The following is a 22255-nucleotide window of genomic DNA, read 5'->3' as shown; positions in this document are numbered from 1 at the left end:
ACAGTGACCATGACCCCTATAGTTGTGAATAGAATCCATAATCCATAGATAAGTAAATATAAAATGAGTAGACAATAATATTTATCATAATAAAGATTTATTGCAGGTCAAACTATCATATAAATAAAGACTCAAAATAGTGCAAAATCATCTCAGTTTTTACACAGATTTCTAAATTATTATTAAATATTAAATTAATCTATAGAAATAACTTAATTTTATAATAATCATATTTAGCTTTGTACAATTTTAAATTAAAAGCAATTGATTAATGAATCATTTTATTAGCCCATTTCACTATCATGGTTATTGATAATATATATTACTACTTTTTTCAAGAATGAAAATACTTTACAAATGGCTTCAGTCAGCTGGCAGCAGCAGAAAATTGAATAAATATTAACTAAACGAATATGCTAATTTTCTTCAGAAATGGAATGCAGAGGTAAGCTTTGGAATGTTACGTTATCACTAGCTTGTACATGTACCCGATAACTAGTGAAATGGAACGGATCATAATTCAAGATAACACGCACTTCTTAAATCTGCAACATTTCAAAATATACAAAATTTTGCGCAAAAAATTTGTCGGTTGCAACGAGCAGATTCATTTAACTGGAAGACCAGGGAATGTTTACATGTCCAACAAACAAACACATATTTACATGATTATAAACAAACTATCAATCTCAACAAACAAACACTCCAAGCACACATGAAAAAATATCTACAGTCAAGAATCTCAGTCAATATGTACAAATAATAGTTTTGTTCATCAAGTTGGGTATCAAATCGGCGGAATCCACCACAATTCATACCGCTTAAACAAAATATATTATTACGCTGGCCTCATTAATCCTTTATCTAAAGCAGTGGAATATTAGAATCTTCTGCTTGCATATGATATAAATATTATTCATGCATATAATATCATTATCTAAATATATAGACGAAAGCACCATTAGACATATGCAAAATACTATTCATTCATTATTCGGATGAAAATCCGAAGTTTTCTCTCTGTTTATATAGTGTCCTAATGGATGGAAGATGTGATAGGGTAATTCATGGAATTCATGTTTCCTAGTACATTAATGAATAACTTATTGTAAATCATATTGGAATGATGAGAGAGATAGGCAGAAGGAATAGAGTAAATCTCAGAAAATTTTATAAATATATACATTATATATACACAGGTATAAAATAAATTATTCAATAATTTCATGGAATGTATACCTGCCATTTGAAATATATTAATAATATAATCTATCTATCATACATCTTGAACTTTCAATTCATTAAGTTAGCAATAACATTTCATATTTATGATAAGTTCATATAAATGTATACATCTTACTTATGAGATTTTAGCAGGTTTTTAATGTGCATCAAATGCATCAATTACGTCATTGGAAAAGCATACTTTTCGGTCATTATTTCACTCAAAATTCAAACCATATTACATGCATTACTGGAAGCACCATTTAAGCATTTGAGAGATCATGCACTTAAAATAAAAAATTTGGTAAGAGTTCCATAAAATAAGTTACTAGTTACAGCCTATAGTTGCATTACACTTAATCTATATTTAAAGGATTTCATTCATTCTGATGTCATAATTGTAGTCTTCCACTTGTCTTGCACACTAGTATGACGGTCGATTACTTTGCTCCCATTCCGAGCATCTGAGCTGCGTTATCTGCTGAATCCAACATCTTGTCAATGGATGAACTTTCAACTCCAAGTAGATTATGAAGAATGTCACTGTCGCCAAACAGTCCGGCGTACATCGAGGATGGAGGATTCATTTTAGTTGTTGTTGTAAGAGGTGATGCATTTTGAACAACTGCACGACTCAATACAGGATAGCTTTCTTTAGCAGGCATCTGAAATAAGCATAATTCATTTTACTTATGAACAATGAGTTTAGAATTCTATAGAGAATTCTATCTGTACTCTACTCCATCTGCCAGATGTTTGTCACATCTTTGTGTATAAGTTTGGTATCTTACCATGAACATATCACTTTCAGGAGTATTTCTCGCCGATCCATTTGGTTTCTCGGTAGGCAATGGGGTAGACAATGTCTGGTCGATCACAAAATTGCGTTGTCTAGTATTTCGGATTGGTGGCACCTCATCATCAGCTATGTTGTGCTTACGACGATGTCTCATCATGCTGTGTTTCAATGTGAAATACCGTCCACAAATATCACATTCGAATGGTTTTTCACCTATAGATATATTGTCAAATTACTAATTAGTTGAAGCTCAATTTTTACAAAAATTCAACATCATCCAACATATTTATATTTCGTCTACTGACCTGTATGAGATCTCATATGACGTCTAAGATCCTGCAACGACCAGAAACGTTTCGTGCACAGAGAACAGAAGACTTTACGTTCAACCGGTGTCATAGGTGTATCTTCTCCTTCGACGGCTTCCGCTTTCACTGCTTCTGATTCGTCAGGCTTCTGTTCATCCGCCAACTTGTCCATCATATCGACGAAGTGGTAAAGCTCATCGATTTTGTTACGCTCTCTCAACATTTCCCAGTCCTGCATGTGGAGGCCAGTCTTGTGTTCCAAACATTCTTTGCGAGTGATGAATGAAGCATCGCACAGGTAACACTTATACGGATAATCGACATTATGCTCTTTCAGGTGACGCAAAAGCAGTTTCCTCGTCAGGAAATGCTCTGAGCATACCCAACAATCGAGGATCTTGTCAACATTGTAATTGTCTCGTTCTGGGTTGATCGCGTAGCGCGCAATTGGCGGAGTTGGTCCACGATCCTCTTCGACTTTGCGATTTTCAATGACAGCAGTTGGAATTTCTGTCATTGCCATCGTTACCAGTTCACTTTCTGATGAGTGGCTAACATTATCGTCTTGTGCTTCATCAACAGCTTCTTCGGGAATATCAGCTGCTTCTGGATCACCCTTCACTGGAGTCAGCTCTTTGTCCACTCCTCCATCATCGCTATCGTCTTTCTCATGTGAGCTATCTTCAAGATTATGATCCCATTTCTCTAACGAAGCCAGATCCTGTAGGTTTAATGGAGGATCACTCTCTGGGTGCTTGGATTTGTAATGCATAAGTAATTTCTCTGAAAGTTGAAGGAAGAAAAGTCCATGAGAATGATGGATGATAATTATGTGAATTGAAAGAGTTTTCAAGTTGTTGAGAACCAAAACTGAAATTGTGAATGATAACAATCTGAAACATACCTGGTTTGGAAAATGAGCTAAAAACGCATAGCTGACACTTATAAGGACGATCCATAATTTGACGAGCATTTGGGTTGTTTGGATTCAATCCATGTTTCCGCAGCAGATGACGTTCTCTATTTGACTTGGTTGAGAACCACACTGAGCACTCAGGACATTTAAACGGTTTTTGTCCTAGAAATAGATTGGACATTTTCTATTAATTCAAGAAGTATTTCAATTTTTTTTAGTCTCAATTCTAAATGGAGTAAGATAGACATATTTTGCTGTGTTTTGGATATTATTCATACCTGTATGTGTTAGAATGTGTCTACGTAATGAACTAATCCAAGGGAAGTTACGTCCACAGTATGGACAGGCCACTCGATTGGGAGCATTAGCATATGAATTCTTCTTCTTTTTACCTGGAGACAATTCTTCAGACTTATTCCCATCCTAAAATCAAAATTTCAAAGTAAAATATTATTTCTCAGATTCGAAAGTCGAAATGAATTGGGTATTCATAAATGTTTTTCATTAAAACACTTACGTCTTTTGGATTTCCACCTTCCATGATTTGCTGCAGTTGTTGTTCTAGGGTAGACTCCATCAATGGTTCGATATCAACAGCATCACGACTCTCAGTCAGTCCTGTGTCTTTTGTAGGGAAAACTGGCATATTATCCGCCGTGTTGCTGATTATCTTATTCACAGACGCCAAATCATCTTCAGTCGGCTTGACATCTTCAGTCTCTGAATGTACGATGCGTTTCTCAGCGGTCCTACTTGGACGGCGGTGTTGGGGCTGTGACTGTTTACGCTTGGCCATCATACGCAATGTCGGCGATATGTATTTACGTGAGCCGAGCATACTGTGTAAAGTAGCGAGTGTAGATGGGGCTGCCGGCGTGCTGTCGAGGTGACGTGTACGGATATGTATATCGAGGTTGGTTTTGATAGTAAATCCAGCTGGACAATACGTGCACTGGAATGGACGGTTAGTCGTATGTGTCTTCATATGAGTGTGCAACTGAAAGTATAAACAACATCAATATAAATACGAATCTAACTTAAGAATGAAACCTATATGGTTTTTAAGTACATTCTGATAGAAGAGCTTTGTTGAAATTACCTTGGTATCGGAGCTGAACTGAACCTGGCAGACAGGACAGCGGTATGTGCGGAAAGCTGGATGCACCGAGGACGATGAAGCTGTCGCAACTGTGGCCGTCGCTTGACTGTTTACTGGAGCAAACAACATTTGTTGTAGTTTTCCAGTTTCTTCGATGCTCGATTTTGGTGTGTCGGTAACTGCTGATAACGGTTGACTTAAATCCATCGGTTCATCAAGATTCATGGTTGGTGTATCTCTGCGTTGTTCTGAAGCTCCGACAGGTGCGTCTGGACTTTGTTTCTTTGCCGTGAAGTCAGCAGGCTCCGACTTAATACTAAAGTCAATCGGATTACCACCAGTAATCGATGCTGGTGGAGGTGTCTCAATTTTGGCAATTGGTGGCACTTGAAGATTTCCGGGGTAGTAAGTAGGTGTGAATAGTTGAATCGGGAAATGTGGTACCTGAGGTTTACTGGAATGAGCTGGAGGTGGTGTAACGTATATCTGTGGACGGATAGCTGACTGTAGTGCCATTACTGCTGTCGGATATGACGCAGCTAATTTCGGTGTTTCGAATTGCTGATTTGGCATCGCGTTTGGCACATTTGTTCGGATAAAGGTTTCTACAGAACTGACGTTCACCTGTCCGTGCTGTTTTTGTATATGACGAATACAATTTGCCTTCGTCGAGAAGCCAATATCACACAACGTGCAAACGAAAGGTTTCAAACGACAGCTCGTATGCGAACGTAGATGATGTTTCAGCGCACGGAAAAACTTGAAATCTTCCCCACAGTATTTACAGACGGTATCTGTGCTATTGACTTTATTTGGGCTCATCTTTTCATTTGAAGCCTCTTCTTTCATATACTGGTTGTAGCCAACGGCTTCATCAATTTCCTCTTTGGTTATTTTTCCATGCTTCTTCCTACAAATGCAGGTAATGCAAATTATAATTCCAGTCGCCTTCTATGGGTTTGACTGGTTAATTTTAACTAGGGCGAGTTTTAAAGAGCACTTCATCTTGATTAAGTTGTAATAACCCTGAGTTAAACTGTTGTAAAAGGGAAAAACAAGGTAGTTGAAAACTTACTTGACATGTCTTTCACAGTTTGCCTTTGTAGTGAATGCGAAAGCGCAAATTTTGCATTGGAATGGCCGTTCACCGTTATGTGTTCGTAGATGGCGAATTAGGGTAGTTTTATCAGCGCTAGCATATGGACACATATTACACTTGTAAGGTGATAGACCCAAGTGTGATCGCATGTGAACTAAAATAAACAAGGAAGGACATATAAAATTTAATTCACCTATTCAATAGATATTTTCTTAATCCATTTAGGAATGTACGTTCCACAGATGAGGATTTGAGTCAAATTTGTAAAAACGAATTTCAGTCAGATTCTAACCCAAAGCTGTGAAAATGGTTCCGAAGGAAATAATCAATGTATGTACCCTTCATTGCATTGAAAGTTTCAAATCCGACTTCGCAATATTTACAGGTAAATCGGTGTTTCCCCTTCTCTTCATTTTCAGCGGCTGTGTCTATTGCGACATCTGTAATGTTTGATCCAGCCGGGCTCGCTGCCAAACTTCGATCGCTTTCATCCATATCAACGAGATCTTGTTTATACGGAAACGCTCCCATCATGAAGCGAGTCGGGGTCAAAGCGGCTGCCGAACCGTATGAATGGACGGATGACGCAGGTGACATTCTCGACACTGTCGATGCCGCTGTGGAAAATGCTGGAATACCACTGGCATTTGCGTTCTGAATTATCTTGTGAATATCGGCAAAGTCTTGCGAGTTACTTTCATCAGGAATCATAGACACTGGGGACGGAATAGCTGAGCTAGGTGCGGATGAAAGTCCTGCGTGATCGATCTGATTGAGTTTACGGAAGTATTCTTCATTTATTAGGCTATCGGAGCGCATACTTTCATCGTCGTCACGCGTTTCAGGACCTGATGCTAAATTCAGCATGGCTAGGAAATCGCCCTTGGAAACTTGGGAGTCTTTGTTATTACCAGAGTCATCATTTGGGATGACCATCTCTGCTGCATGCGTTGACAAATGTTCTTTCAACGTGTGGTTATCGACGAAATCGCAATCACAGAAATCGCAGTGAATGATATTCTCGGGAAGGTGACTGATCATGTGGATTTTGAGCATGTCGATTGAAGGAAATACCATATTACATTTACTACACGCTTGTTGAGATACATCGGAGCTCGGTTTCGCCGTGTCTTTTTCCTCGCGGAATATTTGCGGAAATTTCTCCGTCGCAAAGTTGACAAATCCTACTTCGTGAAAGCCAGCCACCGGATTGAAACCATTTTTAAAAAGACTCGGACTGCCGATATCTTTTTCGGCATGAGCGATTGCACGGTGCATATTGAGCTGACTTTGATCATTGAACTGATTACCACATTCGCCGCATTTGAAATGACATTCAGGATTGTTTTCCAAATGTTTCTCCAGCCCTGCAGAGGTGCTGAATTGAGAGCCGCATGATCTACATAACGTTTTACACTGAAATTAAAATGAAAGGATCTTTAAGTTCGGAATAAATTTAAACTACGTACATCAGTTGTCCGGATGAGACAATAATCATATGATATGATAAATGACTACAAAAAGATAATAAAAAGACAGCAGCAGCATAACACTGAAACATGCAAAAATTATGATAATACAGAACGAATTTCATCACAAAAACAATTCAAAACGATCTTTTCAATATTTCGCGTTTTCGAGAAATTGTCAATATGCAACATGAAAAGATGTAAGAAAGAAGAAATAGATAGACAATAGCATGACAACGACATCGATGTACACAGTGTTTTACCCGGTTTCTCCAGACTGTTGACGGAAAAAAGCAAACTATAAATGAACATCGTTAGAACCCATTTCCTCCTAAATACCACATTTATGTGTATATATATGTGTCAGCAGGAAACTTTATGATCATTCTCTTACCTCAGAAGAATCGTCTGAATCGTGTTTAGGCGATGCTAACGGCAATTTCATCGATTCTTGTTTTTGTTCGTCTTTATCGGAGTTCAGTGGTATGGCTAGAGGTGTGTTATCGTCCTGTTCAATGACGCGACGTTTCTCCTCGTTGAGAGTCAGGTCACTGAACAGCGGCTGTTTGCGTTTTCGGCCACGTCGATTCTCGTTCAGATTCAACAGACCGCTGTCGAGAGCGTTTTTCAGCAGATACGGAGATTTCGCGAACTCCTTCTCGTGTACGCGCATATGCCGGTGCATGTTGCCATTCGTAGTGAAAGACACGTGACAAATTTGACATTTAAACGGACGTTCACCTGAAAAACAGAAAATGAACGCGTACAAGAAACTGCGACTGGCACCACAAATTTCGTACTTGAAAAACAAAAACTTACCGGAATGGACTAACATGTGTCGATCCAGTGAACTTTGGGAACACAAAACCTTTCCACAGATTGTGCAGGAATGTGAAGATGGAACTTTAGAGTTGTGATTGCGGATATGGACAGTAAGCTCATGCTGGGAACCAAGATGCTGGCTACAAATCGGACATATATATTTCTTCTCGCCAGTTTTGTCGGCGACTGGAACGATCTGAAAATATATTCATTTACAGGTGACTTGGGAGCACAACAGAGAATGTTGAGTTCAATCTAGATCGAGAGTATCTTTAATTTTTGCGAACAATTCTTCTACATTACCTTGCTGTGACTCTTGCGTCCTTTTCCAGGCGTGGACTGAAAGGATGGATTCGGAGATGCGCCCTGGTCACCGGACACGCTAGATGCAGTCGATGAAGGCACGTCATCCGGGTCTGAAGGTTCAACGATCACCAGTCGATCGGGGTCATCGATAGATTCGCGGTTATTATCACGGTTATTGTTTGTATCTTTATCAGGCGTTACCATTTCTGTATCCGCAGCAGCAGCAGCAGCAGCAGTTTCATTCTTTATTAACGAAAAATAATGATTATATCATTCACTCATTCAAATCGGCGGACAGAATATGAATACAACTACACTCTCGAGAAAACAAACTGGTTTGAATTATACCGCTTACAATGCAGTCAATTTACCTGTGTATTATCAGAGGTAGTGGCGGTGGTTTCGATATCACTGTTCCCCATCAGCTCAGCCGCTGTTCCTATATTATGCATATCATCTTCATCAGTTTCTGAAATGAAAAAAATATCGAATATAGATACCAATACTTTACTGACCAAATTACTGACAAGCGCTCTGCAGTTGAATGGGTTAATATGGCAATAAGTGATTTAATTAAAAATAACATGATGATGAAACAATCGTCATATATCATATCTCAGTATTATTATTGTCTATGATATTGACGAATGATGGCTTTCGATGACGACATTTTATTAACGAATGAAGCAAACGTTCGTCACATCACACCTGTTGCAGTTACATCCATCATGAGTCTAACTATCATTCTATCTATTGTACATATCTTCTGCTCGTACATATAAATATATATAATATATATATATATATTGAGCAGGAGGGGCAGATGCCTGTATTCACCTGTTTTGGATAATACGGTTTAGAATTTCTGATTTTCATATACCGAATCTAATATTTCTAACTTTTTTAACCAATGGTCCTATACAAATAGATATATATCTGTACATGTGACGCGCCTTTTATTAAAGAGAAGAGAAAGAAGAGAGAGGGAGAGAGAGCGGGAGACAGCTGCGTTAGAGTTTATAACCCATCACCAGGGTAGATGCTACAGTATCAATACAGCTGGGTTTGCTCTCAAATTTATCAGCAAATATCACAACTTGATCAATTCAGGTTTTTATTTTGAGCAACAATTACCGCAGTAACGATTTTCAACGATCATTCGTACCGCCCATTTCATTAGTCACATCATGACACGCATAGCTCGCAATAATTCACCGAACCCCGCTTTATCCCCGGATTTCATCACAATATCCATCTTCTGCTAGATACCAGAAGCTGCATATGATAATGAGCGAGATCAATAAGTTTAATCGCTTTCCAATCAATAACTTTCATTTCCCTATTTTGCCCGAGGAAATAGAATCCAGCAGCTGCAATCACCATGGTAATAAGAGAATCACATCACCTCTCTCAGCTTCACACAAATAACTTAATTCAAAGCGATTCCATTAATTACCAACTGATTTAATGAAATTCCTATTAAACAAACACCTCCAATTCTCCAATACCTATTATATGTTTTTATATCAATAATTTCAAAACACTTTCAAAATAATCAATTGTTTCAATTATTACGTATACCTTTACTAAAGTAAAATCCATACTCGGCCATTTCTGAACATACGTATTTTTCAGATCAGATGAGAGGACCTGAGATGAGTCCTAACAGTCGCGTATCCGATCAAACACTGAAAACTGTCCTGTGAAAAGCGAGAGTGATGGACTACATTGCCATAGTAACCGTTACAATAATGGGCAGCAGCTACTCGGCAGCTGATGACATAAACCCCGACTAACCGGCTGATTAACAAAACTAACGACCTAACAATTAATTACCAGATAGTTCAGTTATTATATTGTTCAGTAGTCAGCATCATTATGCCGCAAACGAGCAGTTGCAATGAAAGGATGCAACATGAGATAATGAGTCTATTTGCTCTTCGTGCTTCGTACGATGTCACAGTAGTCAGCAGATCCAGTCACTATAGAAATACTGATATTAGAATCGACTATATAGATTTGCTGTAAAGAGAGATCCAACAAGCTGATACAGTATATCGATCTTGTATGATAAAGCAACATAACTGAAAAAAAAAGATTCTCATATCCCTTAGGAAATGGCTTGAAAGTCATATTGCCGCGTCGATTATTTAAAAGGACCTCGACTCTCCGTAAAAATGAGTTTTTAAACTTGTAAAATTGTTAGAGCGCAGAATCTATCGTGCTGCGGATGAAGTCACTTTTTCCAACGAACAATCGTTCTCAGAAAGGAATAATCAAATAGGAACTATGCATACGCCGAACAATATCATAGATGCTGAATATGAATAATACGCTGCATATGTACATAAAATTGATTACCAGGGATGGAGACCATCCATATTATACGAAAAAACAGCTGCATACTAAACAAATGCGACCACCTATAAATTAATACAGACATCAGGCGTAGGGTGCTGGAAAACGATTCGACTACATGCAATTTATCCATCAAAATCGCGCGCGGTCCTTAATAATTAAGGATGATGTCGCATTGGCGTCACCATTCAACTCGTGTGTGGGTCGCATTTTTCGAGAGAAAACTTTGCTGCTGCATTTTTTATAACGCGGTCTCTGACGCTAGGGCATTGTAAGTCGAGACTAAAGAATGCTTAATTAGTGCGCTATTAAAACAACGACTTAAGAAACCATGCTTGAAAAGATGTTCGAGAAAAAATAGCCGTTAAATCTATATCGAAACTGGTGAAAGATTTCGGTAAATGCTAAGAAATACTAAATGATGAATTTGTCAATGTTTAAACCACGGAAATGGCCCTGTTTTTATTGTAAGACATTGTAAATTTGTTTTCCTAGAAAAGAGATTCAAAGATTAAACCAGGAATAGAAGGCCGGAATAGAACTTGAAGTTGAACCGGGTTCACCGACAGGGAATACCGAATTGCACGCGTATTGTTGATAAAGTTTCTATAAAAGATATGTTAATGCACAGATATGTAGATATTTATATCTACAGTTTATAGAAAGACGTGATTTCAAACCGGCAGGCGTGTCATAGAATTATCCGCATTAAGATTTATCTATGACGCAGGCCCAGTCGTGGAATAACGACAGTACACGACCGGTCTTCTCCAATCAGAATGAAGAGCAAACAGTCGCAGTCACAATGGCGCTATGGTTACTATCGCTATAACAAAGACGTCAGCAGCTACGAACGTGTTCCTCGCGACCGGGCTTATCTTAACCCCATTCATCATTACGAGCTTACAGGCCACTGGGCCATGAAAGCGACGACTATAAAATTGCAGCGAGACGCATACAGCCGCTATTAATGCGCCTGGTTTTGTACAACAAATACAGGCTCAAACAGGATGGGAAAAATTGTTAAGACTCTGTCAATTTTGACAGTGCGCGCGTATTGTTTGCCAAACCATAGCGAACTCTTCTGAATAACCTGCAGGCAACAAAAGCTGCCAAATTAATACCGCAGTGTTCCGTGGGAATAAAAGCAGTACTGAGGTTAATCATCTATGCACAATACGTGTCTATCAGACCAGAAACTTCTTCACTCGCCGAAAATCCACTCTTAAATTTCTACCTGTTGAGTCACGATTAACGCGACGTGACGAGATACATTCCTTCCGCCCGAGCGTAATACAGTGACCATTGGTGTTTTCAGAGAAATAAGTCATTAAAAAGCTATTTTGGCCATTAAGATAGAGAAGTTATTTCCTGGTTAACGATTATTTTCAGGTAGATTGGAACATCCTGATTAATCAGTGGCAGTGACACAAGTCGTATGATCAGTTAGATAACTTTCTATATTTGAACCCGATTATGTACAATACATTTGATTTCCCCATTAAGGTACCGGGTGACGAAACTTGGAGAAATTTTCACAGGCTCAAAAATAGAATGGATTATTACAAATACCGAATAGCTCATTAAAAAGAAAATAAGAATAAGAAGGAAAGGCTTTGAGATGGATGGTCCATTCGTTGCTCGTATCTGCTTGTATATTGATTTCAGCTCATTAACAAAAGCCCATCTGATGTCCACTTCTGATCTCGTTAGCCGCAAATCAATTAATCGTAAACTCAGCAACTGTGCCCTAATTAATGATCAATAAGATGCAGTTCAATGATGGTCAGTCCTGAGAAATATGTTGCCTATAAACTTCTGTCAAATTGGTCAAATCAATTTTCAAGAAGAGCTGGGTCCATGGGACACGAAGATACACGAAGGTCAAACTCTGTCATGAAATAGTCACAAGACCAATACAATGGAGCATATCTATCTGTATTTAGAGGCATATGCTTGAACATTCCCGTTTCAGGGTTAAGCTATTAGTCTTCAATACTGATGTGTTGATTCATTTCATTATGGCCCTTCTGCTGAACGAGCTTTGTCAGGCATTTTATTTATAGATAGATAGATATAGAACTTGAAAAGATTCCAAATTAATAAAACTATCAAGGCATGAAGAAAACCGGCACAGAAATGCCGACAAGTCCAAACGAGAAAATGTAATCGCTAAGATGTCTGAATTATGCGCACTCAGCATGTGATTACAGTGCTCCGCGCTATATGGGACAATTGCTGTTCCTTAGACCAAAGTTCAGTAAACACCAGTGTCGCACTGCACCTCCATTCAATCTTTAATCAAATATTGGGCCTCCATCTTTACCTGACTAATTGCCAAATATGCATGCACAGTGCATAATTGTGCGTCGCCAAGGATGTCTTTCAAATAAAATCACAACACCAAAATCGGTCCATACATGACTTTGTTGACAAATAGCTGCCTGGCTGGAAATCTGTCAAATCCCTTTAAATCCGAACAATCATGGATATATTAGGTAGTAGGTAGTAGGTAATTTAGGTAATGAAAAGGAAAATAAAGATTATCATAATGATAATCGCTTAGATTAGACATATTTATAGGCTATATCACGATCAACCTAGGCTTATTAACTGATCTAATCCCAAACCCAAGAATCTTAAAAAGATAGAAAAATGATTGCCCGGCAGATAGCAATAGCAATCAGGTCCTACGTGCGAAAAGCCCTGGCCTCCGAACTATGTATTTCGATTTTCAGATTTTATCAGAGTTAACTAAATAAATCACTGTTATATATCACATGATTCCAGCACTGCGGTGAAGTACCTAACCCTTCCGATGATTAAAGAAGACACAAGAAATTGTGTGTACTTTGTCACAGGAGATAAGAGTAATATGTGACTGATGTTTGTTTGAGGTACAAGTTTAAACAGGTTATCTCAGACCTCTCTCCCTCTCCCAGAAACTATCTACCTGATCAAACAATCAAACTTTACCACCAATGAGTCAATACTGAGAGTACCGCTGGAGCCGCGAGAATAAACCAATGGCCAAGAAATTGATCAGCAGGATTTCATAACGCTAAAATCGATTATGGAAGGAATGTTTTAGAATTTTCTTAAATTCTTTTTTTAATGTTTTACTTTCAGTTTTCTTATTCAACCAGGATATATAAAGACGACAACAAAAAGAAATCAGTTTCGAAATTCTCTATAGATAACGAAAAGTCATCAGTTTCGGAATGTTGCCAGTCATTTGTAGAATGCGACCCTTTTCTGAATGTTCATCGCGACAATGAATAGTTCTTCTATAAATACTCAACGAAACATTAAATTTCATACGAAGAGTTTACAGCAATTCTTGCCTCATTAAATGGAACAATGTCGTTGCTCAGAATCACACGTTCACGTGTATTTACTACTATGGCAACTTGCCATGGCCTGGTCCCAGCACGATTGGGCTGCCTGGACTTGCCTGCAACCCCGAGCCTTACATCTTAATAGCTTTAAGACATATTAAGCCTTTATGCGACGCTAGCGCGCATAGTCATGCTAATTGCATTGCCGAATATATATATATATGTATACATAAATGCACACATCAGGACCTGCAGATAAATAAAGTTGACACAAAGAACCGAGATTGTAATTCATATAGCCCCATCCTTCAAGCATACAATTTACTGAACAGTGACAAAACCGAGTTTTATACAGGGCTCGGTGCTTATGAATAGAGCAAATACTCTCAGTCATCTTTTGTCTATAAAGAACAGTTGACAAACGCGTATGAATTTCTTTATACTTATATACATATTAAAGTATCTCTTCAGTGTTGTTCTGAAAATAGTCCATGCATACATCAGTGATTCACAGCGCTCATAAAACACACTACCCGTTCTATGACCGACTGAGTGAAATAAATCTGGAAAAATTTATTCGGCAATCGAGTTATCTTTTAAGATGATTAAAAATGAATTGCTGACTCAAAATATCAGGAGCTAACTCCTAAGTATAAGGGCGGAGATTTAACTTTATATCCTAGAGTTGAGGAGTCAAAATAATTTTCTATCAGTTTTGTTTATATGGAGAAAAGTGCTAAGTTCATCATAGATCTTCACTCTCTGGTTATGTGATTTCGCCAATTGTTACATTCTATTAATTTCGCAGAATCTCTGATACAATGGGTTACAATAAAGCAATTAATGCAACAACCTCAATTACAATATGTACTTATGTTTCAACTGTAGGCACCCACACAAAGAGATTGTCAATAAATATTCACTTTTGAGTCAACTTCCACTCAGGATGTTAAATCTTTGCATTGTCAACATTGGTTAGCAGAGTGGAATGTCGACACACTTGTCACTATGGTATCGACGATACAAATATACCCGTGATGCAACTCTGGCCTTCTAATCCCAGCAACATTCCATAACTCACATCCAAACTGATTCACAATATAAATATCTTCTGAATCTTTTCCGAGAAAATCATCTTTCAAAGGTCACGGTGTCAGATATTTCAGGTATTTTTACCCGAGATGTAAGTCAGTGTAAAAAGTCGTTCAATGAAAAATCCTATAAAGTTCAAAGATGCTGAATCCACATTCAAAATTTCTACCAATGATGTTGTTTTCTCAATCACGATGACTGATGTATAGATGAAAGATTCATTTTGAGATAATGAATGCATCCAGAAACTCTGGCGCTGTATTGGAATTTTCAAATGGCCCGCTCGGGGATGAATAGACAAAATCCAGGGTCGTGATAGTTGTGTTGTCATCATTAGGGCATCGGTTGTTCTTGTAACCGTAACCGTGGAGAACTGGCAATCTCGACAATAACCCTACACATCCGAGTTGAAAAGACCGCGGTATCAAAAAACCAGGTTCGCCCGGGAGATATTTATACCTGAAGATGACTGGGCACAATGAATGATAGAAACAGGTGCTCAGCAACTGAGGCAACGATGAAAAGGCGTGTGCCGTGTAACAATACGCGACAATACAGGTGCATCTATAGTCCTCCTCTCGAAAACATCCGCCCCTCAGACACAAACGCGGCGCGATTTCAAATTTCAAATCATACGAAAGCATCTTCGACAGCGAAGCCTCTGCTCGTGAAACAGATTCCGTGAATAGATAACCGTTTATTGCAACCGCAATGATTCGGGGTGCGATGCACCTATAACGCCCCGAAACCACTCGAAATAAGATGACGTATATTTATCAAAGTGGAAAGGCCGGATAAAAGAATTCGTGATGAAAAACGTCCCGAGCAAACAATATTCGTTTGTCACAGATTTAGATTTTCTCACCCATCGTCGCTGCTCTCGACGCCGCCACCATCATCATTAACTATAGCTGCGGATATTTAATATCTGATAAACATCGCTAGAACCATCATCAAAACGTTAGAAATTAAAGCACCTGTGTACACTGTAGAAAGACCGTTAGTAACAGTTGTTGACTGTCCCCGGCTGCGACACATATCGTTATCAAAGTCCTCCATCTCACTAATGTATAGAAAGTATATATACAGCTTCTGGGAATACAACAACTGTTTGTAATGTGGTAAACTCCACATCAGTCACCGTGATGTTCGGAGTGAAACAGGGAGAGAGAGAAGTGTTTGTCACAACTCTGTACTGTATACTGTTGTTCATGCCAGTCCATCTCAGTGATGTTAAAACGCATCAACACAGTGTCAAAAAATATCATACACAAGACAATAGATATTTTAGGTAATGGATTCGTGATACCATTTATTCAACATGGAGTCAGTCTGTATGCAGATTGTATTGTAATATGCGGGCTCCATCATCCCCACATCAGTAGTTGTAGAGTTTCCCCTGTAATGCTCAGAATCCGACCATCTGTTGCAGACATTATTGATATGCAAATCGACTACATCAATATATACTCCCGTAATCCCCATCTGAAACTGGTGCAGCAAGCCTCTCCATATATAGCATGTGCAACTGTCAGGTTTATCACACTATACCCGGGCTTTAACAGTTGCAAATAATTATATATGTATATATATATATATATCACTAATTTCAACACAGAATCATTGGTTACATATTCAGTCGACAATTCGGGATGGAAAAATAAACATTTTATCTAGCTAGTAACAAACTATCGGATCAAACAAGTTATCGAAGACCCTCGACTATCAAAGTTCGAGAATTACCATTTTCCAGTCATCAGATCATCAAATAATTGCGTTTTCCGGGTACATTAACGACATATTACAAGATAACATCCGATTCATGACTTTACTGATGAATGGATATAGGCAAGAATTTCTGGGTTGACGCAGCCATACTGCATCACATACTGCGATATACTTTAATGCTATACTAGCAGCGAAGCCATCATGTGACAAACTCTGAATTCATTTCATATGTATATTGTGTGATATATATAGAAGAAATGTTACAGCTGCTAGTGTATATATAATCGCCAACCTCTCCGCTTGTTCCAGGTGCTTCCAGCAGCCATATTTGATCTGTATCATTGATTATCTATCACATAATGGGTGATGGATGTCGTGAATCAAACGCCAGCTGTGCACGTGATGGTCCTGAGAGAGCAAGCAAGAGAGACAGAGAGAGAGAGAGCTAGCTACGAACATGGGTACTGCATCTTTTCATCAAGGCCCCTGTATACACGCACGGGTCACAGCTGTAGCCCGATCGACGCAGCAGCTTGGAAGACAATAAGACAAACACGTCCTGCGGCTGACTTCACTTCATCATAAACTGTAAAAGAATTGTCTGATGCGGCGTGCAGTACATGAATATATTAGACGCTTCAAATGAAGAGTTACCAGATGGAAACTTGAAATCATTTCATTGTCATATATCCTCAAACGGCTAAAAGGCTAAATCTCATTGACATAGATATCAGATTCTGCTTAACGAAATGCTGTTTAAGAAAATCCAATCAAATTTCTGACAAACTTTTTATAAGAATAAATCATCATATATATATGTATCAGTGATCAGTACTAAAACAGTCAGTTTCAGGTATTCTCGAAGGAATTCAAAAAACCTTGATGAAAAGATGAACGAGTATCACTAGAACTTGTGTCGGCATTCGCGATTATATATTTATATGTATTTTATAAGTATATATCTATATATCTGTATTCTATGAATTGCAGTCTACTCAGACACCTGTTACTTCATAAAATTATAAGGCTGCTTACATCACTCGTTGCTCCTGCAGGCAGGATGCAAATTGTTCAAACGGTAAGAGGATCAGTGTCACATACTAGGAACAGCCGCTGCATTGTATGAATATATACGTGTAAAATATTGATGGTTTTATAGTTGTGATTACATCTCACAGCTGTCAAAATATCCATCATCAACGTTCAAAGCCATTTTCATCTTTTAATGGCCGGCTTAACGAACGACGCCCTGCCACATTGAATTTTTTGATAACAGTTTCTAAAGAAAGCCACCGAAGGACAATGTCGACAATGAAAATAATGACGATTCCAAGATGTTGCATATCATAAGCTGATTTAAACATTGTGAAAGGTGGAGTCATCAATTTCAAGATGAAATTATTTATCTGTAAATAAGAATTAGAGCGGTAATCATTCAGATAACTGTCAGATAACTGTAGGGAGGTCTTGCATCTCCCTGATTACCCACAAGATTAGAGCAACAATTTAACTGCTTTGACACTATCTTAATCCATGGTCAATGCTTTATGTAAATGGATGTTTAGAGAGGGATAATTGGGTGTCTTAATATTAACACTACAGTTAATGTGATATCAGGACTAATTGATGTAAATACTGTGTTACATAAAAATGCTTAGACACCTGAGTAGTTCTGAGCAGCTCAGCAACACCGGATTACATTATTCAGTCAGCCCTGCAGTCAAACAATCGGACAATTAAAGCTAGTATCATACATACTAATTAACCTGGGCTAAAGGTGCAATATAATGAGAGTTAACTCAAGCATTTCAAATATAAACTGAATTAATATTACTCAATATGATGAAACGGCGCTAATTGAAAATATGCTATAGTTTCTAAACAGTGGTCGCCAATACAAAATGGTCCATGATCAACTTTACTTTTCACAGGGGCAATAATTCTAATATGCGCGGGCAAAACATTCAAATTTTAAATATCTAGGAAGCTGGGCCTATTCAAATAAGTAGAAACATAAAAACCATGTATCCAGTGTCAACCAATTGATATCCAATTGATAGAGCTACAAAATATCTATTAGGCATCACTTGTCTCTATAGGGGATCAATGGAACCTGTTTCCACCTGACCAAGGATGTCTTTATCTTTTGAAACCATCATAAATTCATACTCTTATTTGCTTTATGATACAGGTGGCTCATAAGTAGACTCATTGTTCCCGGACTGACACAACAACCAGCTCAACAACGCGAACAAGATCTCATCGTTGGTATCTTACAAGAAAACCTTCCAGAAATCGATATCCCCCCTCGAATATTATACGTGATTTATAATCAACAACTTGAACTCTGAATACAAGATGACAAACCTCAGTACTTCACATATTTATATGTATTCGTTCCAAGAAGATTTCTATCTAATTTGCATACATGAAAATTTATCTAATGACGATAAGCGTAACCTTTAGGAAGAAGTGACTGGCTTCTATCACGCACCCCATTAACCAAACGGAAAATACTGATAAGAAAAAACCAGGAAATATTCAAAGTCATCATAAAAAGAAACCAAAATGGCTAATTTTAGGATTAGGTTTAAACACGCAAATGGTTGCTACTAGTTTCATGCTATAGATTTATAAAAACAGTAATTCGACACCAGAGATCCAACATTAATTATCTAAGGGGATTAAATGCCTGAGAAGGATTAAAGCGTTGAAAGGTCATGTTTTCACAAGAACAGTTTGTATGAGAAATATGACACGGGCGAAGCACATTCACAATGAATTCCCATTCCTGACAGAGCCGGTTAATTTCAGCAACAAGACTTTTTAGAATTCTCCCAAAAACAAGACAGCGCAAGCGACAGAGAGTGGATGTCTCCACAAATATCCAAAACAACAATGTCTACACACATATACATGCACCTGTAAACGTATTATTATTCTCATGAGCATGATTATTTTTCTCAAGTGGTTTTTGAAAGCCTGGGAAAATATGCTTGCAGGTACGCTCATTGGTTCGGTCGTGCTGCTATCCATCTTGTAACCAGCGCACAATATATGTCAACAGGTCCTCGGTTTCGAGGATGCTGTTCCAATTCTTCCCGCATTAACCAAACACTCGTAACGGCGAAGTCCCCCTGTCGAAAACCCATCCACCGTCGACACTCTGCGCCTTGTTGTCATTCGAGAATTGCATAAAATGCTTTTTTTTCTAGAAGGCCGTTCTTTCTCGTCGCGCGATTACACGAAACGTATGCAGAAATTGCACAACGAGAGCGCAGTAACAGGAGAACAAATGAAGGTGCCTCATAGTCGAGTGTACATCAAACAACCCACGACGACGCACCCATCGAAACCTAAGTGGCTGCGATTATTCACCGTGTCAAGATGTACCGCAGTGACACATTCTCATTTCAGATAAAAAAAAGAAAAAAGCTCTCCAGATTTGGATCTCTCACATGTAATCTTTGTTTTAGAGTCCATGGATAGACCTGCACAATTTTAGAATTAAACTCGATTTCTCGATGTTTTGTAGAATACGTTTCTAGTTTCAATCTTAGATTAAAAAACTAACCCGAGATAATACCTTGAAATTCCATTTTCAGAATGCGCTCATGATTTAAACCAGTTTTACAAAACTTATCAAGTCAACCTCTAAAATCCGACTGATGAAACTTGTAATCTCCTTATATTCAAGGGGGCCATTTTTAGATCTTTAGCATACAATTATTGAACAGAAGAGTAGTTAGAAACCCGTTAGAGACTTGACAATAACTGTGATGGCATTTCTATAAGAGATAACGGCTTTCTCTTTGTCCGCTATCATTCAAATTTCAATAGAATGTTGATGATGAGCAATCCAAGTCAACTACTCAATTTAATAGGCCTACTCAGCAATTAGATGTTGCCTCATTTTTTAATAGCAAGGGCCTAACTAATTATCATGAGTAGAATAGTTAGTCTCAACACTGATTGTCATCAGTTAGACAATCAGTCGTCTCAGAAGATTAAAAGTTTGTAGTTCAAAGCAACTATTTCACGTATATTCAATTTTTTTCATGGTTGTAAAAACTTTGTCAAAGCCAAAATTTTGATTCCCACACGCTTGTAACTGTGCTATACAGGAATATCTTGAACTGCTTTCATAAAATTAATTCATGCTAACATCATCAATTCAATGAAACTTGAGTGGAAACAATACATGCCTAAGGGAAGCCACTTGAAGTACAAGTGAAATACCAATTGATATTCATAGTTCTCTAGGATGTGGGACAACATCGCCTTTTCGATTTATTTGTCTCATTGAACCTCAGTGACAAGCACTTGTTGATGACATGTATATGCATAACAACGAGCACGAAATACCAGCATCTCCCGGTTGTGATTGTATGCAGGTATTTCACAAATTCAGAGAGCCCGGTACTGCAATTAACCATCAAGAACACAAGCACCTCAGTGATTGATCGCAGCTCTATTATTCACAGGAAACTGTATGCAGATTCCTTTGTAGTAACTCAAGAAGAATGAATCTTAATTAAATACTAAATATCAAGATCAATCCTGGTAACTTTTTCTTATTAACTTATGTGTAGTAAGTAACAGGGCATAGAGAGTGGGTAATTTTTAAAAGTAATTAAAGATACAAATAATAGAATATATTTTCTCCTGTGTAACTAGTCTATATAATGTTTCTATTGCCCAAACGAAAGTTACTCCTGTCCTGGTAAATGCAGGGAGTCATAATGGGAGTTTGATGGATTTATCAATGATTGATAAATTCATCAACCCAGAAAATTTCTCATGAATCAACATAAATTTTTCATAACTCCTTAAAGAAATAAAGAAGTTTTTGAGCAGAAAAAAAAAATGTTTAAAAAAAGTTGCTGAAGCAAAAGAAATGATGAAATCTGTTCAATAACATCATTCAGAATACATCGAATTTACTATGAATTATTGTGAAATAAAGACTTAATGATCGAAAACGACTGAACTAGAATCATGCATCAGTAAACCGCAAAAATATGCAGTGACAGTAGAGTACTGCGCGACAATCAGCGCTCCGCGCGGCCAAAACTCAGAAGTTTTCATAACAGATTTCATATTTCATCGCTTCAAAATCATCTATTTGATACGAATTTTCACTCGTACGACCGGCTATAATTAGCTCTATAATATAAGCGTACGATAAAACCGCTACTTACCCCTGACATGCCTTGGTTTCGCTTGTTTTCGGCGAGACATGGTGTGATGCCCCTCTCAGTGTTCACCGCAGCTTCGAAACTTCACTAGTGTCTTTCTGAAGTCAGTGCGCGCTGCTAGTTACACCTGTTGAATCGATGCGTGTGTCGCAGTACTAAACATGAAAGTTTTATCAGCGTTCGAAACCTGTTATTTCTGTTTCTGTTTATTCCACCGACTGAATTCCAGTTTCCTCAAATAGATTCTTCAACACAGCTGACGCGGTGGTATTCATCCGGGCGCAGCTGACAGCGGACTGACTGCGACTGTGACTTGGTCGGGATTAAATGTGAACCGGTTGAGTAGCGACGATGACTTGTGAATATGAAGCGGGTCGCGTCGCGTCAGGTGCATTCAGAGCACAATGCTCTCGCACGCAATTGGATGCAACGGGCCACTTTTGTTGCTATGCTAGAATGAAAAGCTAAATGAGACACGGGTTTTGACACGCACACACAC

General features: G+C 38.2%; 1 protein-coding gene across 1 annotated transcript; it reads right to left on the bottom strand.

Annotated features, from left to right (window-relative positions):
* Positions 1 to 108: 108 nt before the first annotated feature.
* On the bottom strand, positions 109 to 22025 carry LOC141902184 (uncharacterized). The gene is made up of 14 exons (XM_074789823.1): positions 21760 to 22025; positions 8414 to 8511; positions 8040 to 8285; positions 7734 to 7932; positions 7309 to 7655; positions 5784 to 6861; positions 5422 to 5599; positions 4347 to 5256; positions 3765 to 4244; positions 3526 to 3670; positions 3236 to 3409; positions 2329 to 3114; positions 2016 to 2236; positions 109 to 1889 (listed from the first exon to the last, which is right to left on the bottom strand). The coding sequence occupies exons 1-14, from the start codon at positions 21797 to 21799 to the stop codon at positions 1665 to 1667; spliced, it is 5127 nt and encodes a 1708-aa protein (XP_074645924.1). The 5' UTR covers positions 21800 to 22025; the 3' UTR covers positions 109 to 1664.
* Between the last annotated feature and the right edge of the window lie 230 nt (positions 22026 to 22255).

This window comes from Tubulanus polymorphus, chromosome 3, assembly GCF_964204645.1.
Source record: "Tubulanus polymorphus chromosome 3, tnTubPoly1.2, whole genome shotgun sequence".
Classification (NCBI taxonomy): Eukaryota; Metazoa; Nemertea; class Palaeonemertea; order Tubulaniformes; family Tubulanidae; genus Tubulanus; species Tubulanus polymorphus.
This window is presented reverse-complemented; position numbering and strand designations above follow the sequence as displayed.